Here is a 21,284-nt window from a genome sequence, read left to right as displayed (position 1 = left end):
AAATTAAAAAAGCACGCTTATAAAACTTTTGTAGGAATCTACCTGGGCAAAAGTCGTCGGAATAAGAAGTAACATTTCCGGATCAATCCGCCCACGACAGACACGCTGAATGTGACGGGAAGACCGTGCACCACTCAATGCGTGTCTCACTCCCACTGAGTGCCTGAGCACAGCTGGTCACGGGAATCTCTTTACGGAGTTTTGAAGTGCTCTTACACTTAGTTGTTTCTTTGACGTGAACGCGAGAAGTTAACAGAAGAGCGCTTTAAAGGGTCATTCATTGATTTTAGTACAACATTGAAGCGCGGTTTGCGTAGAGAATTTCGGGGAGATGTTTTTTAACTCCTGATATGAGTAGATCACGGTCACTGGAGGATGCGAAGAGATGCGCAAAGTCTTGAAAGAAGAGCCCTTAAATGCTGTCTTGACCAAAAACAAACATGAGAAATAGTCTTTTGTGGAAAGTGATTTTGTTTTGGACATTAGTTGATGCTCAGGTAAGGTACTATGTTTATTATTAAGGGGGTGTGTGTGTATGTGGGATCTAGTTCTATTGGATCTATGGGATCTTTAACACATTTTACTTCAATTCAATTCCGTTCAGCTGAGCACTTTGGTTACATAAACATTAAATATGACATTTTTACCGTTGTTGCCCAGGGTTAGGGTTTTTTTTAGGGTACTTTTTAGTGGTTCCTACCATTAATCGTCGTAAACTGTATAGTTTATAAAGTAATAAATTAACAACTCAAAACGGGTTATTTAGCTGACACAGATTGTTTAGTTGATTGTAATTCATTTCTTAACAATTAAAATACACAATAACGATGCTATGAACACTCCAGTTTCTGACGCACTTTGATGAAATTTACCTTCACGAGTTGACTTGTGTGAATACGCTAGTTTGGTTTTATCGTGTTCATTCATTAAAAGGTGTTTAAAGCCAACACGCCTGTTAAGGAAACCACAATTAAAATTGACTTTATTTGCACTGAGATCCTCGTTTTTCGCAAAAAGCTCCGGTTTATGTAGGCTAGCCTTATTATATATTTGAAAAACCCAGCAAAGATGAAGCTGAACTGTCAGTCAGTGTTCAATATCGATATATGGCGGAAACAGCTTTTCATACTGATAAAAACTTATTTTTTTGTTCCAGTGGATCTAACTTGCGGATGGTGATGACATAATTTAAAGCGAATTATCCGTGGAGGGCGATACTTTATGATGTGTACACGTACAGTGGTGATGAATGCTAAATTTGGTCAAACGTAACCTACGTGAGCTCTTTTTAAGTTGCATTTATATCTACTTGGTCTAAAAAAAACTGAAGAGCACGTATTTAAATCGACACTTCTTTTTCCCTCTTTTATGGACTTGTTGGCCTTTTGGTTTCAATGGCTAATTATTGAACACGAGTGGACAGACAAACTACCTATTTTTGCATATAAGCATACTGTCTTTACTGTATTATTGTGTCCTGAGACATTAAAGGATTTGATCAAATCATTTGGTATTTTACAGCCCTCACTATGCTTTAAAACTAAAAATCCTGATTGCACTTCATATGAGTTCCTATACTGTTTGAATATGCATGAATTATCATCATTTAAACCTTTCACCTATAGTAATGGTGTTAAGACATTACTCAACATCATTGGTTCTTAGGGAACAATTATTGCAGTCACCTGAGCTTAGCACATCAAGACATTTGATGAAACATACAGAGGATGCTTTTATGAATTCTAATAAATTACAGAAATATTGTGTTTCCTGAGTGGTTTCGCAATATGTTTCCTTTTGTTTTATTGAGCAGTGTTGTGAGATACCTGGCAGTTGTGTTGTTACTTTAACCACTATGTGTTTCTCACATTACAGCCACTAACATGATGCTCATTCTTAAACTCTACAACCCCAAACTCCTATGGGAATTCTGTTTACAAGCTATCACAAGCTTTCAGGTTGAGTTGGGAAAATTGTATTAACATTTATGAAGAATGTTTTTCATGAAGATGAAAAGGATACCATGACTGTACGACAACAAATGCAGTGGGCATGGGAATAAATCACCTTGATTTCTGTCTAAAAAAACAGCTTTAGTGTTAGAGCTTTGGATCTACTGTATTCACAGATGTTGCCCTGATAGCTGTCACCAACAAACATCCTTTTTTACCACATGTGAAGTCTTGAATACATAAATGTAAATATTCTCATTGTGTGAAAATGATACACTGTGAAAGGTTGCCATGTGTTGTGTGTGTGTAAGAAGGCAGTTGTATATTTTTGCCTGGTGGACAAGGTTTTTTCAAAAACAATTTGTTACTGGCAACCAAAAAGCTCCTAACGGGTTCTTTGTCACAATATGTGTTTCAAAAAAGAGCCTTTAACCTCCACAGAAAACTTCTGTTGCACAAAACCTTCTTTGTAGTGGAAAGCAGTTACACAGACTATAAAGAAATTATTCTTTTGAGGACCTTCAATAAAAATGTTCTTTGAGGACAAAAGAATGGTTCTTTATTGGCATTGCTGTGATTAACTCTCTTTAAAACCATTATTTCTGAATGTCTACTTAACACAAATGCTGTGACTTTGGAGACAATATCACTAAGAGTGCTTTTCCACACTCGTGCACAAATTGTTCTCATTGCTTAATTGTTCCACTCCTTGCCGATTCTACCAGCCGGTAGATAAATGGTTTAATTTTCCACCGCAGGGTGTAAATATAACTAACCGTTTCAGACCTTGCTTAGAACGGTTCAAGCGAGATGGTGGAAAAGTGCTGTATACTCTATTTCACACAAGCTGTCTGTCAGGTTTCAGCATTTAAAGTTCCAATGTATGAAATTTAGCTGCAGCTAGTGGCGAGCTTGCGAAATGCAACCAATGGCTCACTCCATCCCTCCGTGTCGTCATGTTATGCTTCTTAGCCGAAGAGGATAACACATTGACGAAGCGTGCTCTGGATAGCAGTTTTTACATTTAGGGCTGCTGAAGAAACATCGTGAATTCCATGCAATGGTCCCCGCGTTGTATGTAAATAGAAATAGCTCATTCTATGGTAATAAAACATAACACGTTATTATATAAGGTTATAAGATGCTTTAACTTGGAAATCTGCTCTAATGAGAATGTGTGATTTGTTGCCTCTGAGTTTTTACATTTCACCAGGAGAATGATTGAAAAAATATGATGTCCTAGCAACAAGACGTGGGAAGCTTATCACTCTCAGTTTGGTTTGAAAGAGAGTTCTTAAATGCACTACCCATGCAGCTATATAATAAATGTAAATATATATATATTCAAAGAATACTTTCACACATTTTCAGACATACGTATGTTTCAAAATATCTTTTGTAAACAATTTAATTCTTGTTTGCACATACAGTGTGCTTTATTATGTGTGTGTTAAACCAACTGCTGAATCAGAGGTATATAAATACAGTTCTGTGTTATGGTCACAGAAAAAGAAATCAAACAGCCAAATAATATTTGATGGTATGATAAAATCATTAAATAACCAAAATAATCATAATATAACACTTTGCACATGTACATTAAAGAGCTTTACAAAATAATGTCAGAAACACACTGGAGGTGAAGTGTGCCAGAAAATGAGTCATCGGTGGCACAATGTTTCCACTTGTTAAATTGTGACGTAGGAATACTGCTTCTGGTTCCAAGGCCCTACTTGGAAATTTTGCCATTTATGAAAGTATTTTTTCATACTGGACATTTAATATTTTTATAAACTCAATTTACACTAAAGTTTCAGGGCATACATCCCAAACACCAGTATTTTAACCATTGATTTAAAATTGTCTGGTAGCGAAAACGTGACGGAATCTTAGTCAGCCGCTGTAGTGCTTAAAAAAAGGGAGGGGGAAGTAAACTGTTGGTTCAAATTTGCAACTTCACCGCTATATTCCACTAAATGTCATACACTGCACCTTTAAAAGTTCATTCATAATAAAGTATGAGCCTTCCGATGCAAAAGCCACTAAACGCCAGCTTTGTCAAAAGGGAGAAATTTATCTTGACCAATTGCTCTTGGCATCTATTATATGTTCATCAAATACCTTTAATTCAAATCCGCTTAATCCCCCTAAAATGTGCTTCAGTATCATATTTTCACATTCTGACAATGCAATGTTGCATCTTTAGTCATTTTGTGAGTTTTATTACTTTTTGTTTTCGGTGTCATGTTCACAGATGTGGATTTTATTTTTAGAAACTAAAAAGGTTTTGCAGCTAAAGACGGTCAAATTTGTGAAATACCAATGGAATGAGTGACGAATAAGGCAGTACTAACAATAAACTTTACATTGCCATTAAAGGGAAATTACAATTCTTGTCTAAAAGAAAACATGTAAGACATCGGAACTCATATATTTATAACATTCTATTTTAAAGGCTCTTTACCTCAGCATTTTTCTCCAGTGCATAGAACTATTCACATTCTTTTGAAATCCGTGACAGATATTTTTTAATGCACAAGCATGTCAATGTCACAAGCTGCCACAGACCAAACACGAGGTAGTTTGCAATAACACAACTTTAATATACACAATACGTAAACACAGGAGAAATACACGGATGTAATAATAATGGCGACGAGACAGGACAAAGAACAAAGGCACGGGGTTAGTATATATATAGTATGATGATGATGGGGATCACTGACCGGTAAGAAGATTGCTGATGAGGCAACGTGGAGGATGATGGGTGCTGTAGTTGATTGGGAACACTTGGGAAACAGGCGGAGGAAAACAAGTCTGTGACAGTCAGTAGTCTCTGAACCAGCTTGGTTATGTTTGTGGAGCTGAGGATTGGAATTAAGTTTTAAACTGGGGAAAATCCGTCAAGCAGTCTTGCATAACCTTAATGCATGATAATAATTAAAGAAATAGAATATATTTAAAAAGAACACTGCTGTGAAAAAGAGATTGTTTAGTATTTCAGTTAGGTTTATGTGATAATTAAAGAAGTGTTATGGTTGCTTCTTCAAGTAATACATTTTGCAAAGATGGGTAGATAGGTTAAGTCGCATGTGTTCTTTAACTTGAACATAACTGAAAATGTACAGCGGTAAAAAATCTTTTCAGGTCACATTTTCCCTTGATCTCATAATTTTTGTTACAAGGCTGTAGATCCTCAGAAACTGGAATACTTATAAAACAAGACTTACTAAATTCTCACCATCTTTTGATCTTTACAGTCATCAGAACCCACTCAATTATAATGACCATCACCAAATATTAATGAAACAAGCAGGTCTAAAAGGTAAGATTTTACAGAGCATTTGACTGGACATGGAATTTGACGAGAAGTTGAAATGCAGAAAAATATCATCCAATTTGTTTTTGTACACACATAATTGTAACAGTTCGTGCAGGGACCACTCGAGAGACGTAGATAATCCAATATTATTTTTCCAGGATGAAGAAAATACAGACAAGCACAACACCTTATACATAAACAATACCGAACAAACCACTGAACTAAGTAGAAAACTTCAATAGGACAGATAAGGGGGTAGACAGGTGATGTGGATGAACTAATAATGTCCAGATGATGGGGATCAGTTGTGATGAGTTCAAAGGAACTCATAGGAGCTGTAGTCCGGTGATGAGTGAGGTCAGACAGTGGACTGTGACACCAATATTTCCATTGCACATCTTAAACCCTTGATTTTTGAATGGATATCTTGTTCAACTCTAATATTGCTTGGTATACAAACGAGTGTCTAACCTTAGTTTGTTGAACCATGTAACTCTGTTCCTCCAATTTGATAGTAATAATTCAAATTCCTTAGGTAAAACATGATTAGAATTAGAGACGATGTTATTTGCTGGCCTTATCAAGTTCTTACGATCAGCTGAATAACTTATCTACAGACTGATCCATAATCCTTGAGTGGATCTTTATTTGATTTACTAATTTCGTTTTTAAAGAAACAGATAAACTTTTATACCATGTAGAATTACAATACTGCAATATACTCATTATCACAGATAAAAAAAATAGCAAAAGGATCTGTAAAGCTTTCCTGTAGCTCAGTGGTAAGAGCATTGCATTAACAACGTGTATAAATGTATAGGATAACGCAATGTAAATCGCTTTGGATTAAAGTTTCTGATAAATGTCAATGTAAATGTTAATGTGTTCTTACTCCAAAAGGACTGAATATATTGAATAATGTTTTTCTTTGCTTTGTTCTGTTACAAAGAGTATCAATGTGATCTTTCAAAGATAATTGATGGTCTATAATTACAGTATTTGGCAATGGGTGAGTATCAGACATAGAACCAAAAATGATTTCTTCAGTTTTACTATTGATATAAAGCTTATTCTTCTCGCACCTGTTCACCAATTTAGATACCCCTTCTTGTTGATGTAACCAGGACTGTCTGAATCATTCAACATTGATATAAACACAGTGTCATAAGAATATTTCAAAACATTGATGTTCATCGTAATTTTGACAGTCATCTGTATACAAAGTGAAAAGTATGGGGGAATTGACACAACCCTGAGGTACTCCCACATTTGTTATTATAGCAGATGACATAGCTTTATTCACTTTAACTCTTTGAACTCTATTAGTAAGAAATGGCATATACCAGCAAATCAACAAAGATTTACGCCTAACTGTACCATTTCTTTTTGGCCAAAATATTAACCTATATTAACCTGTTATGTGTTAAATGCAGATGTCTTAAATAATTATTGCCTTTGTTTAATGTGCAGCATTTCCAAAGAGCGTAGTCAGGATATACTACATACAATTTGAAAAGAATAAATTTAGGTGGAGGGTAAAAGTACATTATGAAACTACGGTACAACCCATTGAACAGACTGTACGTCCATCCAAAAGACATGATCCATTCTAATTTATTTTATTCAAAGAATACTGAGGCAAGAGATTAATATGATGCATCTACAATCATTTTACACACAAGCTGTTTTGCATAGTGGGTAATATAATATTGTTTTGCTCCATCCTCTTGAACAACTCACAATATTTCAGTCACTATTTCTTACTCTGCTTGAGTGAGAAAAGTAATACATTTATTTATGAATTAACTTGAATTAATTCAGTTTCTATCAGGCAGAAATCACAGCTTCAGTGCCCTTATGATATGCATTCATTTAAAAAGTGAACCTTCGAATGTCTTTCATCTCCTCAGGGTATTTAGAAGTTCAAGATTTCACACTCTGGCACAGACCCAATAACCAATCAGGAATGATACACAAAAAAGAAAGTCAACATCAGCCCGTTAAATAAAGAAATGACTTTTCTTTTCAATCCGAAAGAGAATAATCAAAAATGTTTTTTGTGGTGATAAATCTGTTATGATTATTTCTCTCCCTCATTTCGCTGAAGCTTATATGGTTTTGAGGCTCTTAATCTCTGTGGTGTGTGCTTACAAAGCGTGTTGCTGCTCTTGGTCATACAATAAAAGTAAATGAGGGTCATCACGGTCAAGTTGCCAAAGTGACTAAATAAGCACTATAAAAGTAGTAACTGTGAACTGTGTGTTGTTCTTCCAAGTCTTCTGAAGCCATAGCTTTGTGTGAGCTTTAAGTATAAAAGGCAAGAGTTTGAGCCAGTAAGTCTGTAACACAGTTCAAAGTAGGGAAGGAAGGAGGTGGGAACCGGCGAACGCTAAACACACTTTAATCAAAAGAAACAAACAACAACACAGAAGTAAATGACTGGCAGCCACCTCACGGTCGACATGCCGGCCACAAGAACATAAATACAAACTTAACATATGTCCGAGCCCGGTCCTCTCTCGTCGTACACTCTGCCGCTCGTCCTTTTATGTTTCCAATCTCCACCGTGAGAGATACGGAGCGGGTGCAACGCGCAGCTGACACTCATTATCACTCGCGTCACCGGTCCTGCGTCATTCCCTCACGGCTCTCATCCCGCCTTGCTCGTCACAAAGTCGTTTTCAGTACAGGTTCAAGTTGATGGTGAAATTAAACAATGCTTTTTTGACAGGCAGGTGAATATGGAGAGATTACAGCTGAGGAACAGGTACAGATGCTATTGGATGTGAAGCTGCAGTGTCTACAGAAGGTGTCCATAGACGACCCTGCAGGTAGGAACAGCTTGCAAATTAGTTTTTTTTTTTTCCCTCTTCCCCACTTTAACCTTGTTTTTGTGTGCAACCCAAATATTACGTCAATGTGGAACATTATCACTGCTGCCAAAATCTGGTTGTCACAGTGCATGAATGAGTCAGCTCACTTACATAAATGAAGAGAGACAAGAGCAATAGACCAAAACATGGATAATTAGACTTTTTAAGACCTTAAATTGGCACTCTCTTCACCGTTTGTACATTTGCATTATACTTTCACAAACTTACCACAGATGAAGGAAGAGAGAAGATATCCTCAGGGAAAAAATGTGGCTAGCTATATTGGACGTGACTCATAGTGTTATGGCTATGTAAAGATTAATTTGGCTCACTCCTTTCTCTCTCTTATCTTAACACCGTCATAGGGTTTTAAGGTTATGCCTACATGAGAAAGATCACAGAATGATGTACTCTGAAAAGGAAATGATGCATGGTGGAATGGTGGATAAATTATCAATTATTATGTGCAACATGTTTATTTCTAATACTGGGATACATAATCAGTTTGGATGGATTGGACACAAGATACACTAGAAGTGTTTGCACAGTGCCATTTATCTTATCATGTGTACTGTTGGTTTTTGAGCTAATTTTTTACAGTGGTATATGGGCTGTGTTCTATTAAAGTCAATTTTATATAAATATTTTACCCATTTTATTTCCTATAATACGCGTTCCTGGCATTGTTTGTCTTTATTATCTTTGACAAAAATGTAAAACGTTGACTGCAATGATTTTTTAAATGAAATGAAACGAACGAATGTTCAACTAATGTAAAGTGATTTACGAGGGACTTACATGTTGCCAGATGATGCTTGGTATTATCTGAAATGGCTGTATCTTGTCTATTTGTGAACTCTCACTGCATTGGTGTGATATTTTCTTACTCTCAGTTGGTACGTGCCCTCCAGAATGGGATGGTTTGATATGTTGGCCACAAGGATTTTCTGGAACTCTCACCAAGACCCTCTGCCCCAGATATATCTATGACTTTAACCATTCAGGTTAGCAACATTTATTTTCTCTGAGTCAAGCTCTTTGTGTGTTTTATCCATAAACATATAGCCCTTCACTGAAGTCAGTGTCAATCCCACAGGCCACGCCTACAGGAGGTGTGACTCTAATGGTTCCTGGGTGCTGGCAGAGAGCTTTAACAAGACCTGGGTCAACTACACAGAATGCATCAAATCCCCAGAGCCTAACAAAAAGAGAGTAAGCTACAGGACATCACAGCTTTCAGTTCATTTGACTTGAAGTAGATCGAAGCTTCTTTGGTTTCCTGACATGCTTTTCCTGCTCTTTGTCCCCTCAGCAAGTCTTTTTTGAGCGACTGCATGTCATGTACACAGTGGGCTATGCGGTTTCCTTTAGCTCTCTTCTCGTGGCCATCTTTATTATAGGATACTTCAGGTGAGTAACAGCATGTGTGTGTGTTTAAATTATTATTGTCATTTCATTAATTGACAGAAAAAGGTTTTACTGAATTTTTTTACGTTTTGAATATTCTACACATGTCGCTTCAAAATAATGTATTTACAAAACTTAAAGCCCCCGTGAAATCCAAATGACAGTTCTCCTTTTATTAAAAATAGGTTATAGCCTTAAGGAGGTCAATAAACTGATATGTTCCTACGCGCTGACAAAATTTCCATTTAGAAGATAAGCTTTCAAAACTGCCATGTGCGCTTAAAAATATCTAGAAATCACGCTACACTTCAGCTTCTCGTCAAAGTTCTCGTCCATCTGCTTTAGAATCCAAAGAGTCCCGCCCCTTCATAATGAGAGCTGCGGAAGTGCCCCCTCATAACAGCCACTTGCTTGCATATTTATTATGTCTTACATGGTAAATGACACATAATGCAGTAGATGGGAGATGAGGGAAGATTCAGACAGTGTGACCGTAAACATTAAAGTCTTAATTTCATGTTAGTGTCACGCATGTGGTTGCATGTCAGTGTCCTCCGTTGTCTTCCAGTGTCATCCTGCACAGAAACATGACAGCACTGAAATGATTATTTGCGCAATCACACGCCCTCTTCATTTTTCAGTTAAAATCATGTCAACACATCAAATAATGCTGCGCATTCCATGGCATTGCAGTGGTGCTTTAAGTGAGAAAAATGTTAAATAAAAATTGTCTTGTGGACCTAGTCACATCAGATACCCCTAGTCGATTTTTTGGTCTGACAGCTATTGCGCTTATAATCCACCACGTTAATGCATTGAATGGAAGAGGTATCCTGTTCACATGAATTAAAGAGTTGCACACTTTATTTATTGCGTAAGCCCAAAAAATGATACGCTTGAAATGAAATGGCAGTTCATGAACTCTTTGTATTACAGATTTAAGCCTGATTCTTCAGCACAAAATATATGTGCATACATAAAAAAGTGCATAAATTGTTATAAGACACTGAATAGAAGTGTAACATTTTGCATCATTGAAACATTTCAGATCCTTCAGGTCTTTTGCAGAAATCTTGAGAGTGCAACAAGAGGAAAAATAAATTGTATCTGTTTATGTAAACTTTAATGCTATTCTATAACTGAGCAACAGTACACCTTTGAAATAGTAAACAAGAAAACATCTACCCTTTTTAAACAAATGTACAAAATCCATAAATTAATAAACTGTTTTTAAATACAACATGCTAAATAAAATGATTTTTATAAGGTGTGAAAAAAAATTAAATGTAGAGAAGCAAATTTTCTTTGAGTTAAATAAATAATGACCAGGGATTATAGGAAACCAGACTTATTTTATACAGAAAAATATTTGAGGAAAAAGGCTTTTCCACACACATTGAGTAAGCTGTCAGATGCAGTGATAGGTCAACAACATCATCCGCTGACACAATCCTCCTACCAAAGCATTTGCTCTTGAGGAGAAATTTTGCATAAAATGAGACATAAGTGGCAGATACCTTTTTTTTTTACTACAAGAGTCAAGGGTACTCTAAAGAATTGCACTTGAGACCATAAAGCTTTGAAACGTTGTATTCTCCTTATTTCTTGGAGATTCTTCCGTAGTTCTATTCCAAAGTACTAGGGACCCAACTACCTTGACAGGTTAAGCCACTTTGCGGAAGTCATTTTTTCTGCGCCTGTAGGAGGTAGTAGGATGATGGACATTCTCATTCTTGAAAGGATTGTATTGGACAAAATGAGTGAGTGCAGTATGAGTCATGAATATTTTTAGTCTGTATACCCAGAAGCAATTAGGGGCTTAACATTTTGAATGTGTATATCTACTGAAAGGGAGTCTTGTTTGGATGTATGCTAGCGGATGGAAGGCCTCAAATCTAATAAACATAGACACACACGAAACCGTAATTTTTATTTCATTTGGTATGTAGTTTAGAAGTCAGAATATTGCATTCAAATTTTCATGCTCACTGCAGCTTGCTTTTAATTTGTTTTTAATTAGTTTTCAAAATAAAGCTTTTTAAATGGTGCTATATGTAGAAAGCCTTCACATACACACTTTAGGGTACTCTGAAAACAGGCTGTCGGGTGTATTATTTTATGCATATATCCTGTGTCCCCTGTGAAGAGAATGCACCACAGCCAGCAGTTTTAGAGAAACGTTTATATTTATATCATACTGTAGAAGTATAGTGTATAAATGTACACTGTTAGTTAAGTTTGCAAGTGCAAAGTACTAAAATGTAAAAAAAATCAACATTGTGGTATATCGTTTAGAGACAGGTTATCCACAGTATTCAATTACAACATTCTTCTGTTTCTCATTTTCAGAGAAACACGTTATTCCTAAAATCTAGCATTTGTTTCATTCAACATTCTCTGTTTTAACACATTTTGTGTTTTCGTGTCTTTAGGCGTCTCCACTGCACCAGGAACTACATTCACATGCATCTGTTTGTTTCCTTCATGCTGCGTGCTGTCAGCATCTTTGTAAAGGATCATGTGGTGCACACCAGCGCTGGGCTGCAGGAGTTCGATGCTGTACTCATGAATAACTTCACTAATGCAGTGGATGTGGCACCGGTGGACACATCACAGTATGTGAGTCAAGCGGTTTCTTATGGATCTTAAGGTACTGTGATTTAGCTAAAACTTATTCATTTATTACATAAATATTAGATATTATATTCAATCTTTTGGCATAAACTGCTGTTTATGTACTGTTTATATATGAAATGTGACCCTGGACAACTGAACCAGTCTGAAGGGATAATTTTTCAAAATTGAGATTTATACATCAACTGAAGGCTGAATAAATAAGCTTTTCAGTGATGTATGGTTTGTTAGGCAATATTTGACCGAGACACAACTATTTAAAACTCTGGAATGTGAGGGTGCAAAAAAATAAAATATTGAGAAAATCGCCTTTGAATTGGTAATCATAGGCACTGTAGCAGGCTGTTGCTAAGAAGAAACATGTTTGTTTTAATGCTCTCTATTGACTTACTGCTGTAATGACATGGGGCGAATAGATTAATCCCTAAATGGAAATTCTACGCTTCACACAGATACCTAACTTGAGTTGGAAATTACCAAAGAGCAGCAGCAGCGAGTGAAGTTTGTAGGTATGTTTCTGGCCATTTTTGTTAACGATTTTGCTGCATCCACTCCCAATTTTTTTTTTGTTATTTACGGTTGGAAAGTTACAAAATATCATCAACAATTTTGACCCATACAATGTATTTTTGGCTATTAAAGGGCCGCTAATTCAGGGGTTTCCTGCAATGTCAAAATAATCAGTGGTATCCCCAGAATGTCTCTGTAAAGTTTCAGCTCAAAATACACCACATATCTTTCATTACAATATGTTGAACATGGCCATTTGTGGCTAATGAAAACCGCGCCGGTTTTTGTGTGTGTTTCTGTGTGCGCCGTTTTGTGTGTGCAATAAAAATCACCTTAATGCCTTGTTTATAAATACGAATTAAATGGAAGAGACAAAAAATTAGATAGAACAACTTATGCTGACCATTTGCTGTATAATTGATGATTAATCATGTGCATCCATATTACTAACAGACATAAACACGGATGTAGATATTAACATGAGACATTCAGAGTACATGTTTTTGACAGAAAGGAATGTAAAGATCAGCAACCAGATGTTTTTACGTTGTGAGTAGCAATTTCTGCGTAACCTCATTGTCTTCACTCTGTTTCTATCCATTCTAAGTATTGTCGCACTTAGGACATAAGAAAAATCTCTGAACTCACTGTGAAAGACACTGCTATAACTTTGTTTTGTTGTAATGAATAAGCTTTACAGAAATTATGTCGGTAACAAGTCTTCTGAACTGATGGACGCGATGCGTTTAATCACTAACATTACAACATAACACCCGTCTTTAGACCATGTCTCAGGTTTAGCCGCGAAAATGTAAACAACAGCCGCTAACATGCTTAAAACATTATTTAAGAAAGGCGATTTAAAATGGATTTTTTTAATTTATTCAATTTCCTCAAGTCCATGTGCCTCTAGATCTTTGCACGTCACTTCTGTCAGACACACTATAATTCAGTACGTTCCTCACATGGAGTCATGAAGTTATTGACTCTAGTTATAGAGCTTTCCAATATTATTCTCTTTTTTGCACATTCAAATTGCCATGTCACATTTGATTAGAACACATGCAAGATTATGTGCAGTGATGTTCATTGACAGTGATGGGAATATGGGCATTATAAATAAACTGCTTTACTAACTGCATTAGTTTTTTCAGTAACACTGGCGTAAACTTCACTTCATTTATATTTTAAGATTTCCTGTAGCTCAGTGGTAAAAGCATTGCGTTATCAACGCAAAGTTGTGGGTTTGAGCCCAGGGGATTGCACATACCTATGTATAAATGTATTGGATAATGCAATGCAAGTTGCTTTGGACATAACTGTCTCCAAAATGCGTAAATGTAAGATATTTTTGTCCAAGTTGCTTTATTTGTGAGATTTATATGCGCTATGACATATAACGTAAGTAGTCGCTTTTATGAACCTGTGAGCAACTGCCGTTTTTATCACACAATTAAGCTTTAAAAATCACAAGCGGGTTGTAATTGGTGTTTATGTCATAGAAAAAAACGTGAAAGTATTTAGAGGTTTTGTTTACCAAAGACCTTTTCTTTTGGCGATTTACCAAAAAACATTCAAAATACCTATGTAGCGATGGAACCGGATGTCCTAAAATGCTAACTTGCTTACAGGTTTTTCATAAAGAAGTACATCTTTGAGCCTCCCTATTTTTTTATAGACTTATTTGTTGACCAGTTCTTGTCTCTGCAATAAATAGTTAAGGTCTGAACTATTCTATTGTGTTTTATTGTTATTTACAATAATAATATATTGATATAAAAATCAATAGTTACAATCCCTGGTAATTAGTTACTTTTAAAATTATGTAACTCAGTTACTAACTCAATCACTATTTGTGAGAAGTAACTAGTACCTGTCACGGAACGTGTAGGCATAAGTATACTCGAGGAGCAGGAAGTAAGCACAAAGATCTTTTAATAATTCAACAGGTACATAGGACGGAACACCCTGTCCGTAACACAAAGACAATACCAGACAATGAACAAAGGAACAGATTGTATATTTATAGTCCTGGGTGATGAGTATGATGCCTGGAAGGTGTGTAGATTACAGATTAGACACAGGTGCAGGAGCCTGACGGATCGTGGGAAATGTAGTCCGGGGAAAACACAGGGAGAAACAGAGGGAAACCGTGACAGTACCTATAACTAATTACTTTTTAAAAGTTCTGTAACTTAGAAACAAGAAAACATCTGCCCTTTTTAAAATAATGTGAAAAAATGTACAAACTAATGTATTGTTTTTTAATACAAAATGCTAAATGACATGTTTATAAATTGTGAAAGTTGTTACAATGTCGAGAAGCAATTGATATTTGAGTTAAATAAATAATGGCCGGGATTAAAGACAACCACACTCCTGTTTTGTACAGTAACAAAAAGGATTTTACACACGTTGAGTAAGCAGTCAGATGCAGTGATAGGTCAACAACATCATCTGACACAATCCTCCTATCAAAGCATTTGCTCTTGAGGTGAGATTTCACATGAAATCAGATATATGTGGCAGATTAATTTTTGTATTACAATAAGATTAATTCTGACTATAAAAGCAATGTAATTCTGTAACATTACATGGCAATTTTTGTGTATATACACGATATGCAGATTTGGTTCATTAACTCTCTCGCAGTCAGCAGGGGCCCCAAGCATTTGTATGGATTGTGAGATGATGCATTATTAATAATGCCACTGTGCAAGATTATGTTAGGGGGACTTTAAATGCAACACTATTGCTGCACTATTTGAGTATTTTCACCATATCCATAAATAAACATGTATTATCGTAAAATTCAGTTGAGCAAAAGATCTGTGATTATAGTTACAGTTCCAATAAGTTGTCAAATGAAGCATGTGCTTGATTTGTGATTATTTTGAGCCATAAGACGTCTACTTTAATGATTTTTCATCTGGGTCAAATGAACAGTTGACAGTACCATTTCAAAATGCATCGCCCTTTATACATCCAATCAAATTGCAGGGAAAGATGAAAGCCACGCCCACAATTTGTCTCATTAGAAATACAATTTCACTAGGAATTGCGTCAAAATACAGAAGTAAAAACGATCGCAACCTCAGGTGTATGGGGAGTTTAAGGCTATTCAACTGAAGAGTATTTTATAGAAATACAGGTAATTTGATCCTGAATGAGAATTATTTGAATAGGCAACTGTGTAAAAGTAAACAGACATGGTTTTGTTTGGTAAGTATTTTTTTTGTTTTATTTCCTCAAGTCCATGTGGCTCTAGATCTTTGCACGTCACTGCTGTCAGACACATTATAATTTCAGTAGATTCCTCACATGTAGTCATAAAGTTATTGACTTATAATTTGCCCCGTGCTGGAGATTTCCAAAATCATTCTCTTGTCTGCGCATTCAAATTGCCGTGTCACATTTGTTTAGGACACATGCAAGATGATGTGCTGTGATATCCATTGAAGTCTTTTCCTCACCGAAGCTTAGAATACAGCTTCATGTAGTTTAGAGTGAAGCAAGTCATAATACTTTTTTGTAGTTTTTTGTGGAACTCTGCCACAAATGTTCACTATAAATAGTCGTTGTCTTCATTATTATTGCAATTATCATGCATTTATTTGTTAATTTATGAATTAATCAGCTTCATTAATTTAGCATATCATTTCCATGGGCTGTAATGAAATTGAATGATGGATGTGATCTTGCTAATCTAGACAGTGTTATAGTGAGTGAATATCACAAACTGCAAGAATATCACAAACAACAAATGTTCAATGAGTTGAACATTTAGAGCACTCTTTAAAATCATCTGCTGTTTGTTCCAAGCACACACTTAGCTATATGCAAAATGTGGCATTTGAATTCATAACCAGAGGTACAAATGACTTCCGAATTTCACCCTTAACAACCTCAGTGGTGCAAAATGCTCCACAGGGTGTTAAACAACACCGGAAGAGCAGAAATTGAAAGGGGTCAAGTTGGCTCTGCAAGAAGTGACATCCACACGAGAGCTTACACTATTATGATTATTATGAAAAATACATATTTTAATGTTAATGATACTTTGTTGAAAAGTAGGGCTGAATTTTTGTGCAGGAAATACCAAGCTAGAGGTCAAAGGGTTTTGTATAGCTAGGAGCTGTAAGTACTCACAATTTCGTGTGCCATACAGTACCCACACCAGGCGGCTTTTGCCTCCCATCTCCACCGTGATTCAAAATCTGTCAATAGGACCGTTTTAAAATATAATATATAAACCCACCTACCCATTCAGAGAGGCTTAAATTCTCAATTGTCCCCATATGGTTTGTTGTGGTTGGAAAATAATTATCCATCCCCACCTGAGCTTGTATCCGTGCCCGTAGTGGGCAGTGCTGGGGATGTACTGACTGTACCCCTAGCTTTTCTATTTCTTCTGTTTTCTTTCTTCTTTTTTTCAAACAGCTGCATTGCAGGAGATAAGTGCTGGAACAAGCATATTATAGAAGATTTGGAAACCTGTTGTTTTCTGACTATAGCTATCATGTTTACGTTATCTCCAAACAGCAGATTCTCTATACTGTATGTCTATGAAGATCAAAGGCATTGGAGGCTTTGGTACATTTGTACTTATCAATAAAACCAGGTAAATAAGGTTTGTTTTGAATTTCATTGTGTTGTATGTTTGAGTTACACAACATTCTCAATCTCAGCTGTTTTGACAGCTCAGGCAAATTCACATCTTTTTGAACATGCAAGAGATTTCTTGTCCCTTCTTTTCCTTCTGTGGAATATGATGCGAGAAGCAATTTGTCCTGGGGTGCGTTTCCCTAATAACGACATAACTCGCTGGTTAACCACCATAGTATGATGCATCGTTTGAGAAACTAGCTACTCACGACTGGTTCACTAAAGCATAGAAGCTTTGTCGCACATCTGTTGTTTTAACCACATTGGTTCAACAACATAGTTGAAGAAGTCGCATACTGTAGGTGGGGGAGTAATACCGTCTTCTAAGTAATCTGTTTAGAACTAATATAAACTGAATAAGAAAACTATTTTTGTTACCGTATTCCGTTTTCAAAAACAGCTCTTCTATTTTCTTGACAAACTAAAATATGTAAAATAGAATTTGTATATATTTAGAATGATGGATATACTCTAGAATGCACAGCATGTTGCTTATTTATTTTGATCAAAATCTGGATGCATGAAAGTCTACATGTCAAAATAATAAGGAACTATTCTTCTAACCACAGCTTGGTTTAAGTAAACACTTGAATCATTGAACTATGTTGGAACGATGGAACGATGGAACGATGGAACTTGCGACCATAGTAGGCTAACAATGCTTTTAAAAAACGCACCCCTGCAGAGTTCAGGGATTGTGACTAGAAGGGATACAGCTACGGCCAGAAGTGTTGCAAAATCTCGCCATTAAATTACAACAAATTACATTAGGTAATCCCTACACCTACCCCAACCCTAAACTTACCATAATAAAAAAACAGGAACTAACTGTTGTCAGTGTGACAAAAATTATGCACATGCCCGGTGGAGGAAGCTGTATCCCTTCTAGCCAAAACCAGAGTTCAGCTCCAAAATTTATAAAACACACCCGAAGCAAATAATCAAGATCTTCTGGATTACTAGAAAAATAACAGGCAGGTGTATTTCATTAGGGTTGCATTTACATAACATTTACATTTAGGTATTTAGCAGAGGCAAGGAAACAATGAAGCGGTAAATAATTGGTTCTCAAACTGTTGTACGCTTACCACAAGTGGTCCTTGAAGAGACCCCGGGAGGTTTGGGCAATAAAGAAAATTTAAAACTCTATATTTAAATTTAAATTACAAGTTATATTGACAGCTTGTCGGACAAAGCAACAGGAATGAAGGGGGGCAGGGTTTTGCGAAGATCACCAGCCAGGAACAGCGAAAGAGAATAAGCGGGAAATTGATCTTGTGCCCTTCTGTGAAGGGTCTTCTAGGTGTCACTCATTTGCTGATTTTAGGGTTGTGGTTGGGCAGTATGTGTGACGGAGGGAAAGTTTTATTATAAATTAAAAACTTTTTTTTATGTGATGACCTGGAGTTTTATCACAGTTTGTGTCTTGTCATGCTGTCAGTATTCCACATTGTTGTTGTTCACTCCTGAGGTTTGATTTTGTTGAAATTCAACTGATACTGGACTGGAATGAACACAATGCATCCAGAAATGCTAATCAAAATTTGGAATGGTCTCCTTATTTGGAAAGGTGGCTCGCTGTACATTTGTCCAAAGCTATTTTTCAACGATCAGAATACTGCAGTTAAAAATGCTGTAGTACTGTTGATGGTACTGTCTTAATGTAGTTGTTTATAACACTCACAAGAGTCTTATTATTCATTATTCACTCAATATTATTTGTACTTTTTACGTTTCATCATTTCCGCCTATAATCGTTCACTGAAAAGGACATCATTTTCAATCCATTATCCAGCCTGCAGTATTGTGTGAAAGTCAGGTTTGCTACACATTTTTGGCATTTACTGTTTTATATTACTTCAAAAAAACAGGGATCTACGTCATGCGACAGTTAAAGAAAATTTTACAGGGAGTGAATGGACATTACGGTTCTTTGTGATGTGAAGAAAACGGGACAAAGAACCCTCAAGAGACCTGCAGGTGTATCGACAGAATAATCCGGAGCTTGCTTTCCTCTGGCGCCTCTATGATCATCTGTCAGAAGAAATGAAGCTCTTGTAGGAACAACAAGTTTCTGGCACTTTTATGTGTAGAACTTTCATGTTTAGAACAGTGGGTTCTTTTATTGAGTTTCCGATGCAAACAATACCCAAGAAATTAAGGGTAAGAAATCACTAAAGCATATAAGATACAGCTCTGTAGGGGAAAGACTACAGTATTTGGAATTTGCACATCAGTGAAAAATCTTTAGTTTCATAAAAGGTGCTTAAATTAAGTAATTCCTTTAAAATAAAAATATTTTGAACACATTGAAGGCCAATTCGAAATCACATTTTAATGCCTTGGGAACAATTGTCTGACTGCTTGCATGGGAGGAAAGCAAAGGCGCTGTAACAATGTTTATAAGATAAGATAAAGCTAGGTTTCACTGCACAATTGAGAAGCATTAGCGCTCTGACAAAATTCAAAGTGGCTGTAGAAATTTTGAAAAGTTTCCCCATGTCGATTGTAAAAATCTAAAGGACATCCAAGACCTGCTCTGAGAAAACAGAGCTCCAGATTAAAAACACACTTGTTTAGCTGTGCATTCACAGCCTAAGCACTGTGCTGGTTAACATCAACTGCACTTTTATTTCTAATTTATTTTTATTTTGCTCTTATTCTTTTAATTTTTTTAATCAATTTTATTGCTGTTTTACTGTTTCTCAAAAATCTAAAGTTTTTGTGATCTTAAATCATCTCCTTTTTATTTCTTTCTGTCAATCATTTTATGTAAAGCACTTTGAATTGCACTTGTGTATGAAATGTGCTATATAAATAAACTTGCCTTGCCTTGCCTAGTCCGAAGTGAACTTCTGGACTGTGTTGGCTATAATACAACATTTATTTATATTTATATTAATTAATATTAATATTTTAATTTATATTAATTGTATTACATTAGAACTTTTCAACCGTTATAGATTATTTTTGGCTGTGTACCGGAAGTAACGTTTGGGCCACATAAAGTTTATTTTTGTGTTTGCAGTATAATACATTATACTTGCTACTTACATACTTACTGTAGTTATGTCTCTCTCTCTCTCTCTCTCTCTTTAAGAACACCCCATGTTTTAACTCATGCGCAAATATCATAAAATAAAAAACAGCATTATATCAAGTTTTTAAAAAAAGGAAGAAAGCCAAAACCTTTTTTATCAAACAGCAATAGGCTACAATATTTTCAGTACAGGTGCTGTATAATCTAACACTAAAAACAACACTAACTGCTCACTGTATGTGGTTTATTTATACAGAATTAGGGCAAATCTAGGCTATAGTTAATAAACCTGCTGTCAAAGTTCGCCTAAGATATTTGGAGTATTTAGATCACAATTACAGTACACAGATTGAAAAAAATAAACAAATAATTGTAGTGGTTATTAAGTCAACTACCAGTCAAACTCTCAACACTTAGGCTCTAAAGCATTTAAATCTAACGGCTAATGGTAAACGCTGAAATAAGTTTTGTGGAATTATGTGTTGCAGTTATGTGATTTTCATCATGTATTTTATTTTAATTAGTGTGTTTATTATATTTAAATAGACAAGTTGGACCAGACAGTTAAGGAAAATAAGCCAAGAAGTATCCCAGCACACATGGGAACTCCTTATAGTATTTAAGAAGCATCACAGATGGTTGAGATATTTTGTTGAAGAATGCCAACAGTGTGCAAATCTGTCTTGTAGGCAAAGGGAATTTATTTTAAAGAAGCGGAAGGAAAAAATGTATTCTCAAACTTTCATTGGTGTTTTGACAACGTTACAGGGTGAGGGATGGGGCTTCAGAATTGCTTTTTATCTAGTAATGGTAAGGCTTGTTGCAATATGTTTATGCATTTGGCAGATGCTTTTATATCCAAAGCGAATTACATTGCATTA

At 35.9% G+C, this 21,284-nt stretch overlaps 1 protein-coding gene across 1 annotated transcript in view; it reads left to right on the top strand.

Annotated features, from left to right (window-relative positions):
• Positions 1–217: 217 nt before the first annotated feature.
• pth2ra (parathyroid hormone 2 receptor a) overlaps positions 218–21,284 on the top strand; it is a 48,235-nt gene continuing 27,168 nt past the window's right edge. Inside the window, exons 1-6 of the mRNA XM_056754955.1 lie at positions 218–497; positions 8,006–8,105; positions 9,041–9,151; positions 9,244–9,359; positions 9,460–9,557; positions 11,987–12,173. Coding sequence (XP_056610933.1) covers positions 441–497; positions 8,006–8,105; positions 9,041–9,151; positions 9,244–9,359; positions 9,460–9,557; positions 11,987–12,173 — 669 coding nt within the window. The 5' untranslated portion in view covers positions 218–440. The remainder of the gene's footprint in view (positions 498–8,005; positions 8,106–9,040; positions 9,152–9,243; positions 9,360–9,459; positions 9,558–11,986; positions 12,174–21,284) is intronic.

The sequence above is a fragment of the Triplophysa dalaica genome, chromosome 8 (genome assembly GCF_015846415.1).
Source record: "Triplophysa dalaica isolate WHDGS20190420 chromosome 8, ASM1584641v1, whole genome shotgun sequence".
In the NCBI taxonomy this organism is placed as follows: domain Eukaryota; kingdom Metazoa; phylum Chordata; class Actinopteri; order Cypriniformes; family Nemacheilidae; genus Triplophysa; species Triplophysa dalaica.
Note: the sequence above shows the minus strand (reverse complement) of the source record. Positions and strands in the feature narration are given on the sequence as shown.